We start from the raw sequence: 13,999 nt of genomic DNA, 5'->3' as shown, positions 1-13,999 counted from the left end.
TTACCGTACATTATTATCACTCTCTGTCCTTGGTTATCCAGGTGACGGGGGTGGTAACAGACAGTGTGGGGCAGGCAAACTATATCCTGTCTGGTACGTGGGATGATAAGATCGAGAGCGCAAAGATTGTCCAGAGCAGCCGAGGGGGCAGTGGCTCAGAAGGCAAACAGAAGACTGTCTATCAGACCCTTTCCCCCAAACTGCTGTGGAAGAAATACCCTCTCCCGTAAGCACATCACCGCACAGAACCGGCGCAGCACATACTATAACACTGATCAGGCGTCAACTATGGAGTTACCCAATACTAATCTGCATTAAAAAGAAGCCATCCAACCAATTGTGTTGTACTGATAAACTTGACATTGCTGATCTCCCCCTCCCTCTTTTCCTTCCCTCTCCTTCTTCCTGCGTCCTCCCTCGTCTCTATCTCCATCTCTCAGGGAGAATGCTGAGAACATGTACTATTTCTCGGCGCTGGCGCTGACTCTGAATGAGGAGGAGGAGGGCGTGGGGCTTACGGACAGTCGGCTGCGACCAGACCAGAGGCTGATGGAGGAGGGGCGATGGGACGAGGCCAACTCTGAGAAACAGAGACTAGAGGAGAAACAAAGAGCTGTGAGGCGGAGGAGAGAGGCAGAGGCCTCAGACGCACTGGACGACGGTAAGAGACATAGCATGGGAGACAGAGAGAGAAAGAGATGGTATTTGACAGAGAAAGTGGGCAGGGTGGAGAGAACAAAAGAGAGAAAGGAAAGGTTGGAGAGAAGGAAAGATGGAGAGAGAGTAGGAACCTGGAGAGGGGAGATGTTAGACGATGAGTAAGTGAGGTGTGAGAGAGAGAGGTATTTGTAGAGAAGCATTCATTCAGAATGCCGTAGGCTACGCCGTAGGTTGACGCGCACCTCTCCAAAAATGTAACTACGCGGCAGTGCCTACGCAGACCGTAAGCACTGTGATTGGTCCGCTTGGTAGCACATGACTCTCTCGTAGCACATGACTCTCTCGTAGGCCAAAATGCGGAAGCCATGACAGAAATGTCATTTACTTTTTCTGTAATTACTTATTAATAAAGATTTGAAAATGTATGATAACCATCTTATTATCTTAGTTTAATGTCATGTCAATGCATTATAGACATTTTCTTTCCAACAAGCATAACAAAAAAAATCGTTATTATTCCGCTATGAGTACACCGACCAACGCGACGCAGACCGACCAACGCAGAACTATAAATTGGGAGAGCCCTTGCGTAGGCTACGGCGTAGCCGCGCGTAAATTCGACGCAGAAGTATAAATTGGGCTTTACTGTGAATCATTCCTCAAGCCCCCTTGACCTTTATGTAAATGATTGACTAGAGGAGTATAACCTTGAGTCAGGGATGCAGGTAACAGAGATAATTGCATGTCAAGTGAATGAACTAAACAAATGAGGATTGAGTGTGAGGTGATAATGGAAACTAGCAGGGGGAAAAAAAGAGGTGTGTATCTGATGTACCCATGACATGTGTTTCTTTTCCTCCCTCTATTGGTGGTCAGAGTATGATGACTCTGGTGAGTGGGGGTAGCCTTGTGTTCCCCTCTTGTGCATCCCCTCCCCCCATCCTCTCTCTGTCCCAGGTGTGGTCTGCTGTTGTGTGAGGTCTGCATGCTTTTCCCTACCCACTTTTCCAGAATATGATCCAGAAAAAGCTGCCATGTGCCTCTTCCACTCAGAACTGGTCCTCCTGTGTATGTGGTGGTTCAGACAGAGAGAAACGTACTGTTTCAGACAGAAAGAAACGTACTGTTTCAGACAGAGAGAAACGTACTGTTTCAGACAGAAAGAAACGTACTGTTTCAGACAGAGAGAAACGTACTGTTTCAGACAGAGAGAAACGTACTGTTTCAGACAGAGAGAAACATACTGTTTCAGACAGAGAGAAACGTACTGTTTCAGACAGAGAGGTGTCTGTAATGTGTGGGAGTGACGGTAGACAGTACTGGTTTCTGAGCCTGCTTTGTGAGGGACATCTGTTTCTCTTCCCTCAGGCCGAGAGTACGAGGCCTACCAGCCCCAGTGGTTCCACAAGAGGACAAACTCCATCACTGGGGAGACAAACTTTGTGTACAAGGGGGGATACTGGGAGTCGAAGGACAGACAGGACTGGAGTATGTGCACTGAAATCTTCTAAGCCTCAACCCCGTACACATCCAACCCCCTCACAAGGCTCACCCAGGCCCAGGGAACAGCTGTGGCACTGGATACGGAAGAAAAGAGGTCTGGGTGGGCTTTCTAGTGCTGTGTGGATCCCTGTGTGTATGAGAATGTGTACGTCTCACACACTCTCACCACACAACTGTACCTCCCCAAGAACACACTCTCTAACTATGTTTTACAGAGTCAAGGGAAAGAAGAGGCCTTCTTTAGATCCTCCTTAAAGACATGATACTAAGACTGTTGGTGTGTTAGATAGTGGAGTTTGACTACCATAGAAAAAGGCCCCGAGACGTTTCCAAACACGAAAGGTGCCCCTGAAGCACCTCTTCACACTCAATACCCACAATGCACTTTTCCTCTGTTTACCCCAGCTGTACAGAAGCTGAACAGAAACCATCTAAACCAGTATTCCTCTCTTCCTCTCTATAATGGGAATATGCTCCCATCCTCTAACAGAGAGACACACAAACTCATGTTCATACAGTACATGGTAAAAAAATGTGATGTGTGTGTCTTTTCATATCTACTTGATTCAGTAGGTAGGCTCTGATTCAAAAGCTTGAACGTGTTCCTTCCGTCTCCCTGGGAAAGAATTCAAGTGCCCTCAATTGTTTGTCTTTGCAGAAGGAACCAGGTGATGACTTGAAGTGGTGTTCCCTCCCACTATCAGCAGCAACAGAGCCTGTGATTGGCTAAGCCAGTTCATTCAGCTGGTCCGTCAAATCTAGTCTGGTAAAGAAATGACCTGCCCATGCAAATTCATAGTAATCTCAGGCACAGCAACACTGGTAGTTTCCTGTGAAACTTTTAAATTTCCTGACAAACTGGGTACCATGTTTCACCCACTGAACATCTACACCACTGGTAATAGAACATATTAATGTAACTATGAAGTTAATGTGCTTATTCACTTTTCACGATGGATAACCATAGTTAAATGCATATCTGTGTGTTGATGTGAGGAGACTCCACTCTGTTCAGTCACACAATCCCTTGGTGCTTTCCCATAGAAACTCACTTATACTATGGAGGGCTCACACTCACGGTCAATAACACGTTGTGCAGTGAGCCATATGAAGGATACCTTACATTGTAGCTAGAACCTGGCTTCCAAATACAAATATACTAGTATATACACTCACTGAACACTGTACAACAATATTTTCCAAATACTATACTAGTGTATAGTGTATATACTAGTATATATACAGTACTAGTGAATCTATCCCCCTCCACATTGATATCAAGGCAGAGTGATACTCTATCTAGTGTTAAGGGATTTCTATAGTGCTGCCTGCAGCCCATGACATATTGGAGCCTGCTTTTATTCAAACAGAACTCGGGGGGGCTTTACATACTACAGAGCCGACTGGACCCTGGCTTGAATGTCTGGCCTTTTCTACTGTCCTTTTCAGCACTGCTTCAGTAACTAAGGTGGGTGAGCAGCCAGGCCAGCCCAGTACAGCTCAGCTGGGATCAGCTCTGTAGTGTAATTAGGGTACAAGGGTCAGTCACAGGAGTGGTGGTTCTAAAGTGTGGCCCTTACCCTGGGTGGCCACTACAGACCAGGAGCAGGCTCCTCAAGCTTCCCAGCCCCCCCCCCCGTAGAACACCATTGTCCCAGGCACTGATCCAGTCTTACCTGGGCTGACACCTCCTCCTTACTCCCAGGATTTAATACAATGGACAGGCTGATCTGGGATCAGCTCATCAAGGCTCTGTCTGTCTTTTTGCCTTTAACAACTGAATAAGGGAAGAGAGTCCCCCTGACTTGTGCACTACATGTCTTAGGTGAGAAGAGTCTTGAAAAAACCTGTTAGTATATTTTGTTATTATTGTTAGGAATGTATAATTTGGGGCTGGAGGTATTGTACCCACTGTCTGGCCTTTTGTGTGAATATTTTGTGATAACAAGATAATAACAAGAATAATAATATGATTATAAAATGAAGAGTAATGACGAAAATATATCTGAATAATAAGTTGTGTATAGTTCAAAGTTGACATTTTAATTAATAGACATGAAAATGTACTGGATTTGTACCTTTTAATCAAAATTTATTCAGCCAGTTAGAAGTTGATTCTGACTTGCACCCACAGTTTGGTTGCAGATTTAACATTTTATATTAAAAGAGACTGACTTACACACTGAAAATCATTTTGATATGAAGTTATTGATACTGGCTGTATTGTTTGCTTGGGTTATATTTGTAGTTCACAAACAAACACATGTGGCAGTGCCTCTGATATGGCTGATACAGTTTCTGTAGTCAGCTACAGGGATATGAAATGTGGCCTGGAAGATATTGTTAGCCACACAGAATTACATCTTTGCCTGAGTATGGGGGGTCACTGAAGAGTTAGAGGGGGTTTCTGGGGTGATTTGAGGGATATATGTAAACATAACATATCACATACTTGTGAATGTAAGGTAGGAACATGTGAAAGTTTTAACTGTGACATTATCTCCCAGTCATTTTCTGTTCCCACTGATTTTTCAGTACAGCCCAGAGGAATGCTACTCAGTCTCTAGCTCAGTGGTTCCCAACCTTTTTTGTCTTGTGTACCCCTTGAGCTGTTTTGCCATGCCAGAAGTACCCCCTCACTCATGCGTGTTGATTATTTCCCAAAAAAATCAATTAAACTCTAACTTGCAAATATAACATTTATTACTGACACACAGAGAGCAAAACCTCTTCTCATGTCTCCAAAACTCTAAACACATTTTCTGCTTTACACACATTTTGCTATTCAAAATGGCACTTTTTAAATGCACTGAACACGGTTTTCTGCACACAACAATCTGACATAAAGTCACATGTTTGCCATTTCAAAACATTGCCATTCAAAATTAGACTACATGAGCTAATTGGCCAATACATGTGCCACCTGGCCACCTCAATGGTTAATTGTTACCACATGCCCACACACTCACTGAAAATAGAAAAATAAATAATAAATAATAATGAATTTGATTTGATATCTGTTTCTTTTCCCTTTCTCCTGCTCCTCTTTGGCTTCTGTCTGAGGTGCAGTGATGTCATCATTTTCTCATCCCAGAGTCTTGACTGATGGGGAGAGGAAACAGACAAGATGAGACAGGATAAAACTTATCACACACACACACACACACACACACACACACACACACACACACACACACACACACTTAAACTTCTTATCTAACTCTACTGATTATTAATGAAATCATTTGAACCACTCCCCTTTAATACATAGATATTTACACCATTGTGAAAAATAGACTCACCCAGTAGCAGTTGCAATTCTTTTTTTCATCAGTTGAGCTTTAATGAGACACTTGAGGTTGCTTCTCTTTTATAATCTTTGACAGTTCTGGAGGCAGTGTGGCAACAGCAGTCACCAGGCTGCTCTCCACACTCAGTCTGTTCCTTGGCTTGGTTTTGATGTGGGTCAAAGCTGAGAAGGTCACTTCACACATATATGTAGATCCAAAAGGCAAAAGTTCATTCAATGCACACTTTCCCAGCACTGGATATTCCTTTTCAACATCACACCAAAACTCTGTCAATGACTTGTCAGCATGTGCCATCTTCAACCCACGATCAGAGGACATGTCCATCAGATTTTCCTGCAGGCTTGCAGGAAGGCTGCTGCTGCTCCTGTCATTCACTCTGAATGGGTTCCTCACCCAGTCCAGTTTTTCTGACTTTGTTTCAATGTCATGAAAGTACTGGTTGAAGTCAGTGTCAAGTTTGGACAGATGTGCTTTAACTATTTTCACCACAGGACCTCTGTCAGCATCAGTGGTGGCGAGATGGCCATCAAGCAGTGGGAAACAGCTCACATCTCCATCCTTACATTTCCTCTCCCATAATTTAACCTTCTTTATGAATCCATTCACTTTGTCATACATGTTAAGGATGTGTGAGTACTTGCCCTGAAGTGAAAGGTTGAGCTCATTCAGCTTAGTGAAGACATCAGCAAGATATGCCAGCTGCGCAACCCACACTGCATCCTCAAACAGGGCTGCAAGAGGGTGGTCGTTTTCTGTCAGGAAAGCAAACACCTCGATGCGCAATTCATAGAGCCGCAGCAGCGTTTTGCCACGAGACAGCCAGCGAACGTCTGTGTGAAGCAGTAGCTGCTCATGCTCTGACCCGCTGTCATGACAAAGAGTTTGAAACAGTCTGTGGTTCATTGGCCGGGACTGAATGAAGTTACCGTAATCACCTTAACTGCGTCATCCATAACTGCACTTAACTCGGGGCTCATCCTTTTGCTGGCGAGTGCCTCCCGGTGAATAATACAGTGCATCCACTTAATTTCGGGGTTCACCTTCATCACACGCCCAAGCAGCCCACGCACCTTACCCGTCATTGCTGCCGCTCCATCGGTACAGATGTGACTGCAGGATTTCCACTCCAGATCGTTGTCTTTGAAGAAGCTGTCAATAATCAGAAATATTTCCTCGCCAGTTGTCTTTCCTGGCAGCGTCTTGCAAAACAAGATATGCTCATTTATGTCCGACTCTTCTTTATAACGCACAAAAGCCAGCAGCTGAGCCTCCCCACTAACGTCGGTCATTTCATCTAATTGCAAAGCGAACTGACCTGCTTGCTTCATTTTATCCACCACTTGTCCGACAATATTTATGGACATATCATCAATCCGACGGGAGACGGTATTGTTAGATAATGGTACCAACTTGAGCGCGTCAGCTGCTTTCTTGTCCAGCATAGTTTGAGCCAAAATCACAGCGGCAGGCAAAATCAGATCTTCGGCGATTGAATGTGGGGTTTTTGACTTAGCCACTAGTAATGAAACAGCATAGGACGCCTCCAGTGCTTTGCTTGACACACTTGCCGCTTTTTTCAGTGTAGCCTGACTTGACTTGAACTCTGACAGTTTTCGCTTGAAAAAGTCGTCAGTTTTACCAACAGTTGCTAGGTGTTTGGTGCTCTGGTGTCGCTGTAAATGGGCTGGCTTCATTGAATTATTAGCCAGGACTTCGCCGCAGAAAAAGCACTGTGGCTGTGGTGGATCAGCCGATGTACATGTAAATCCCCACAAAACATATGTTTCCAAATAATAGCGGGGTCCTTTTTTTCTTTTTTTCTCTGATCTGACCGTCTGATCTGCCTCTGATCTGACCGTCTGATCTGCCTCTGAAGCTGGTCGTTTTAGCCATCTGTCCATCTTTGCGGTATACTGACAGGCCTAGCTGACGTGCGCGCGTAAATGAACGTAAATGAACGTGATTTAAATGTGACGTGACTACCACGTGTGTTACAGTCATCACCTGTCGGGGAGGAACTTAAGTTGCAGCGTACCATTTTAACAACAGGTTTATGAAACGACTATATTTAATTATTTTTTGGGAAAGGGAAATAAATTATAATTCCAAATCTTTCCACGTACCCCCTGCAATCCCCTCACGTACCCCTAGGGGTCCGCGTACCCCCGGTTGGGAACCACTGCTCTAGCTTATGAAACCCAGAAGGAGCAGATGTGAATAGTGGCCATCACTTTCACATTCTGGCCAAGCAAGCACTTTTTATCTTTCCCCCCTGAATAATAAGCTTCATTTTCTGCACTATTTATGTTCTGTTCCTACCAATCCACAGTGTACCCATTATTCTTCATGAGACATAAAGATACTCATTCACACCTAGGTAAACACATCATACAAGCACATACACAAGTACTGACCACATTGGCAAGAGCAGAACAGTACATTTACTGTAATTGAAACATATCAAGGTGTATAATATGATGACAGGGTTCCCCACTCAAGAATGGACTCACTGAAAGATGGATGCGATCACAGTAAGGTGTTTATTTTTGCTATATTGTAAATGTGTCTAGATAATACTACACCATCATGTACAGTATTGCTGTTTGGACAAACACAGTATTGAATTCTGGGGAAGAAAGTCTATGATGGGCAAGTATGATTTTTTTCTCTAAGTATCTACTATTTTTAGAGATTTACTTTAATATATTGTGTTTGAAATAGAATGCCTTTTTATATATACAGTATGAATAAACATTATATTTTGAATGAGAATTGAAACCACATCATAGACCTTTAAGCAATTAATTTTGAGTATCCAAATGACCTCAGAGGTTGATTGACATGGGCTGAAAGGCTCCTAGTAACCTGTGTGAGAGGTTGAGTTGTAGCAATAACAGTGATGTATAGAAGACGTATTCACTCATGGCTCTTGTTGCTTCAAAGAGAATGGCCATCTCTCTCTGCTTAGAAGGGGAATAAACCAAAGTGTCTGCAGAGTTTAATGTAGACTAAATAATTCTCTACCTGCCTTCCCAATGAAATGTGTAACAGTTTCTCTTATTATCATCATCCCACCCAACAATTAATCCAGTATAGTTTGATTTAACTTTAATATCTATGCTTTGTTTTTATTTTTCTCATGGGTGCCAATATTGTTTTACACACATGTAAATGTATCCATATGTATGCACAATGAGTTGTCAGTGTGTGTATATCAGATATATACATTTCTCTCTTGTTCTTCGCTGCGTGATTCATCTGAGGCAGGAGTATAGTAATGAAGCCAGGGAGATGATTCCTGATCATGCCTGGTCTGAATTTAACCCTGCTGCTCTTCTGACTCTGTGCCATTTGGTCTTGTGGAGATATTGAGAACATGACATATCAGTACAGGTTCCTGATACTGAAGGGTTCTGATGTCAGAGGTGAGCTGTAGTGTCCTGCCTTTAACATCATTTCCATCTCAGTTGCCCTCCTACTCTCTCTTTCACGTTCAGCAGCTTCAAGTTCACCTAATAGGATTGTTCTTGTTTTATTGTGTTTTTCTCCCTTAATTTATACATAATGTAACATTGTCTTCAAAAGAAAGACACAATGACAAAAATTAGATAATAAAGTTGTTTGTTGAAACTGAACGTGTCTGTTTAATTTGCATTGCACTACTGTACTGTGTTCGGTTGAACTCAGGATGTAAAGTGTTGAGGACAGAAATGATGCATAGAAAACATTGATTTAAGAGACGTGACACTGGTTGCTACTGAATGTTTTCTCCTCAATAATCGTGTTTTCACATTCGCAAGCTCTCAACGATCATATTCTGCTGTTGCACAATATTCTACTGCGCCCCATAGTGTCTTGGTGGTAAAGTGCAGGCAGTCAAAGGCATACTGTCATTCACAGGAGATTAATGGTGCGCGTCGTTCTTTTGGAAAACGTCGTCTATTTTAGAATATTTATCATATAAATAATACTCATTACATTGACATTTTTGATCAAATAATGGTTGTGGTAATGTATTATTAGCGACCCCCAAAGATGTATGATTTAGTTTCTCTTAGAGAGAGAGCTGTCAAACACTACTGAATCTACTGGAGATAGAACCTTATAACTCCAACTCGGTTTATGTTTTGTGAGATGGAACCTTTGTATTTTATTAATTACTAACCCAAAAAAATAAACATTTTTAAAATAACACCACACAGGCATTAATAAACACCTAATGGATCAGATTATGTAAAAAAAAAGAAAAAAAGAATTGACCAAAAATGGAGATAGAACCTTATGATTCTAACATAGATCTGTTGTGACATCATAATAGGTGACATAGCAAAGCAGTTTCAGACAGTCTTTCACTTCAGTAGCCTACTGACAGTAGGAGATGTAAGTAGCTAAACAAGAGACAAGAGACGATTAATTAAAATATGAGTTGTGTTCTAAACCAGCTGAGAAGACGCGAATTTGTCGTCGCGGGTGGCCTGGTAGGAGCCGCTGCTGGTTCATACTACTTCTATAAGACCTGGGGCTCTGAAGAGGCCCCTGTTATCATTGAGGAGGAAGGTAGGTTACGCAAGCGACGCACCGCGTTTTTTTTTTTTTTTTTTTGAAACTTCGAAAAATGTCATCTTTTCTTTTACCCAATGCAGCTTCTGAGACTAACGGGTAGGGATGCGATTAGCACTGGGTCAGGGACAAACGTCGTTGATGCACCTGTTGCTAGCAGCACCACTGTGGAGGCCAGTGTTACTGCAGCTGGCATGCGAACGCGAACCGACACGGTTCTTTGCCGGTGTGAAAGCCCTATATGAGGGGTTCAGCGTCAGTTCGCTTCGGTGCACCTTGCTGCCTGATTGTCTGTCCCTGTGTCATTCACTCTCAACATGGATACAAGTACAATAAGCATTCTTTAGGTGGTGGTAGATTCTCTAAAAACAACATACAGATGATAATTCACACAATATAATACCACGAAAGCGTACAGCACTAAACAATAACATTTATTTGGGCAGCATCATACTCAAACTCAGGCAGAAGGGCAGGGTCCGGCCAGGTTCACAGTCACAGACTGCCAGTGCATCATACAGGTACATCATTCAGCTGGTTATAGCGGTTTCTTTTTCTATTCTACTATTCTATTCTACTTCTGCTGTCTGCGTCTCCCTGGGTATTCCTAGACCAGATGGCAAACAGTAAATAAATGCCACAATATACCAGGACTTAAGAAACGAGATGTCCAACAAAGGATTTGACATTGCTCTCACTTGTTTGTACCTTTTGCTAAGTCAAGCATTTAGAATGTAGAGTGCATATTGCGAAATTTCACAACGTCAATAACGCATCGGACTCTAAAAAACGCACGTTTTTTTTAACCTCCGTTGCGAAAGGGCCCCCGCCGCCACCTTGCGGGGGACCCCCGGGATTTTGCGGTACGCCACTGGATAGAACCTTATCATTGAAGCTCATGAAATGTCAATGTCATTATTCCTTCTAGTCCACCGAGTGGACAAAGTTGGACGGTAATTTAGCTACGGCAAGCATGGCTCGAATTTTACAAATCACATTACAGTACATAACATCAACCCACTATAATAGAGTGCATTTATTAGTTCAGAAATGATTACAACACTTGTGTGTTGTTGTGAACCACCTATATAGCCTGTAGAACATTCTAGAAACCCTACCAATAAACATAATCATGTTTGATATTACTAGTCCTGACCGTGGAGGATCTGCCAGTGACTGAGGCGTGTGTCCTGACCCACCCTGTGGGAAACCCAGACCTCGGTCAACCAGACGAAGACTCACCCACTGTCCTCATCTGTGAGGTAAGATCTCCCACTAGGAGAGAATGATGACAGTCTCTAGTCTAGGTGTATGTATGTTAGTAGTACAAAGCATTATGTTTATTTTGTATTGAGTATAAAACAGTATTAATGCATTTTAACATTGAGACATATATTTTGTATTGACTATAAAATAGTATTAATGCATTTAAACATTGAGACAAGAAGCTGTCTTCTGTACCCGCTCTTCCAATATCTCAAACTGTGACCCCCCTCCCCAAGAAAACGTTTCAGGCGCAGCATTTTTCCCCACTTTAAGCCCTGATGCTGGTGCTGCTGAGTAGCCAGTCAGTTTCCCTATCCCCAACCCCCCCTTGTTCCCAGTTATCCTGTGTCTCAGACACCTGACCCTCCCAGCCTGCTTATCTGGGGTTCCCCATCTCTTGCAAGTCTTTCTCCTGCTCCTATTCCTAGCCAATGTGTTCCTCCCTTAGGTGTATCACAACCAATATGGTAAGGGCATTCAACTGCAATCCTTAAGGGCCACAGTCTCTGCTGGTTTTCTTTTTTCAATTGATGTAATGAATCACTGAGAGTGTACACGTCTGGGTTTCCAGATCTAATTCGAAGTATGAAAACCAGGAGACACTGCAGCTCCTGGGGGGTGAAGTTCAAAACACCAGTGGTGTGCTGTGTGAGAACTGATATGGTACCACCAAACTATATCCACTAGAGGGCAGCGCAATACATTAGGAACAGGCATCCTATATTACAAATGTGGGATTAGAGTGTCATTTGATGTACTTATACTACTGCTATGATGGACCTCTCTGCCACGTGTTTGTATAAGGCCCTATTTAAACTCAATACAGACCCTTCCTCAAAGACTTGCGCGATGCCAGGGATATTCAGCAGTTACCTTGTCTTGCAAGTGTATACAGAACACACTCTTTTTGAGCCAGAGTTGTCCTGTCCTATAGGTTGCCACGGTGTCCGAGAAGTCCCGCATCATGGAGCTGGAGAGGGACCTCTCTCTGCGGACAAGGGAAGTGGCCGACTTGCGGCTGCGTCTGGAGTCCCAACAGGTCTCTGAGGGTGCTGACTCCACTGCCTCACCTCTTCTTGAGGAGGTGATCACACTAAGAGCTCAGCTGGCCTCTCAGGAAGCCAATCAACAGGGTGAGCTGACTGAGCTAAAGGAGAGGATGGGGGCTGAAGAGAAAGCCCACCGTGAAGCACTGGCCCAGCTTCAGGCTTCATCCGGGAGGCTCTCCGGTGACAACGAGCAGTTGCGAATGCGCCTGAGCCAAGGTGAGAAGGAAAATGCAGACATCATAGAGTTGTGGCGCTCTAAGCTGGAATCTGCCATTGCCTCTCACCAACAAGCAATGGAGGGGTTGAAGGTGTCCTTCAGCAAAGGGGAAGGTGCCCAGGCGACAGAGCTAGTAGAGACCAAGAGTGCCTTGGAGAGGCTGAAGGTGGACCACAAGTTAGCGCTGGAGGAGGCAGGGGCCAGGCACAGGGCAGGGGCTGCAGTCTTGGCACAGGAGACAGAGGAGCTAAAATCACAGCTGCTGATTGTGTCAGAAGAGAAGGAGCATCTGGATGAGTCTCTGCGGACCAGTGTGGAGAGCGCTGAGGAGCAGCACCTGGTGGAGATGGAGGATGTGCTGGGCAAACTGCATGCTGCTGAGATGAAGGTAAAGGAGCTGGAAGACAACGAAGCAAAGTTAGTCCAGCAGGTCCAGGACAGAGCCAGAGAGGCCCAAGAGCAGGTGGCAGCTATGGAGGCCCTGAATTCCCAGGAAACTCAAGGTAACTTAGAGCTCCAGAGCCTGAGGACCCAGCTGGAGGAGGCCCAGAGCCAGGCCCGCTCACAGGGCGTCAAGGTGGGCCTACATCCATCTTCCCATTGTCAATCACCATTTCAATCTCCAAATGTATATCCAATCCCATATATTATAACTAACACATTTGCCAATTGATCATGGAATACATCTGTATGATACTATCTGTTATAGCTTATCCCTTTCATCAAATTCCTTACTTGAATTTATTTTTGTTCATTATTACCCTTTCCTCCATATTTATTTTGTTTACTTATTGTCATTTTGTTTTCTTCAAAATGTCCTCCATGTCCATGCATGGTGTCACCATCTGGCCTGTGCTATAGTTCAACGAGTTAAGCTCTGAGTTGGAAGGACAGCAGCAGAAGCTTCTCTCTGTGCAGCACAGCCTGACCTCTGTTCAGCAGGAAAAGAGCTCATTGGAGCAGGAGCTGGTGAGTTATGGGGCCTACAGAAGGGTGGTGAGGAGCCAGGGGTTGGGCATGGGTGGCATGACTGTTGGGATAGGACTTAAGGTAAGCTCAGGTAAGGAAGAGCATAGCATCATCAGCATGCTAGTGAATGCTACAAAGAATGCAATGTTGTGCTACAAAGATTCATCACATGGTGGTGACACATTCTTCAAGAGGCTAGATGCCTATAGAGGTTTTGACTTATTATATCATCATGGATAAACCATAATTTCAGTCTTTAGTATAAGCATAACTTGGATGTCTCATTATGAATTGTGAGTAATTTTGAGGTGTGTCTTGGAACAACACATTCCAGCATGCACACACATACTAATAACTTTTTTTATTTCCTCAGAAACAAAAACTGGAAGAAAGCACAGATGAGAAGACTAAATCAACACAAACTATGCAAGGTAAATGTATTTACTTGGGTTGATCTTTCATAC

The 13,999-nt window shown here is 43.7% G+C and overlaps 1 protein-coding gene across 1 annotated transcript in view; it reads left to right on the top strand.

Annotated features, from left to right (window-relative positions):
- Window positions 1–2,171, top strand: part of osbp2b (oxysterol binding protein 2b) — a gene marked incomplete at both ends in the record, with an annotated part of 45,433 nt that extends 43,262 nt beyond the window's left edge. Inside the window, 3 exons of the mRNA XM_080530709.1 lie at window positions 42–226; window positions 441–661; window positions 2,029–2,171. Of these exons, the coding sequence (XP_080386835.1) occupies window positions 42–226; window positions 441–661; window positions 2,029–2,171 (549 nt within the window). The remainder of the gene's footprint in view (window positions 1–41; window positions 227–440; window positions 662–2,028) is intronic.
- Between the last annotated feature and the right edge of the window lie 11,828 nt (window positions 2,172–13,999).

The sequence above is a fragment of the Nansenia antarctica genome (assembly GCF_963989245.1).
Source record: "Nansenia antarctica genome assembly, chromosome: 5".
Taxonomy (NCBI): Eukaryota; Metazoa; Chordata; class Actinopteri; order Argentiniformes; family Microstomatidae; genus Nansenia; species Nansenia antarctica.
The sequence above is the reverse complement of the archived record's forward strand: the minus strand, read 5'-3'. Positions and strand labels throughout refer to the sequence as shown.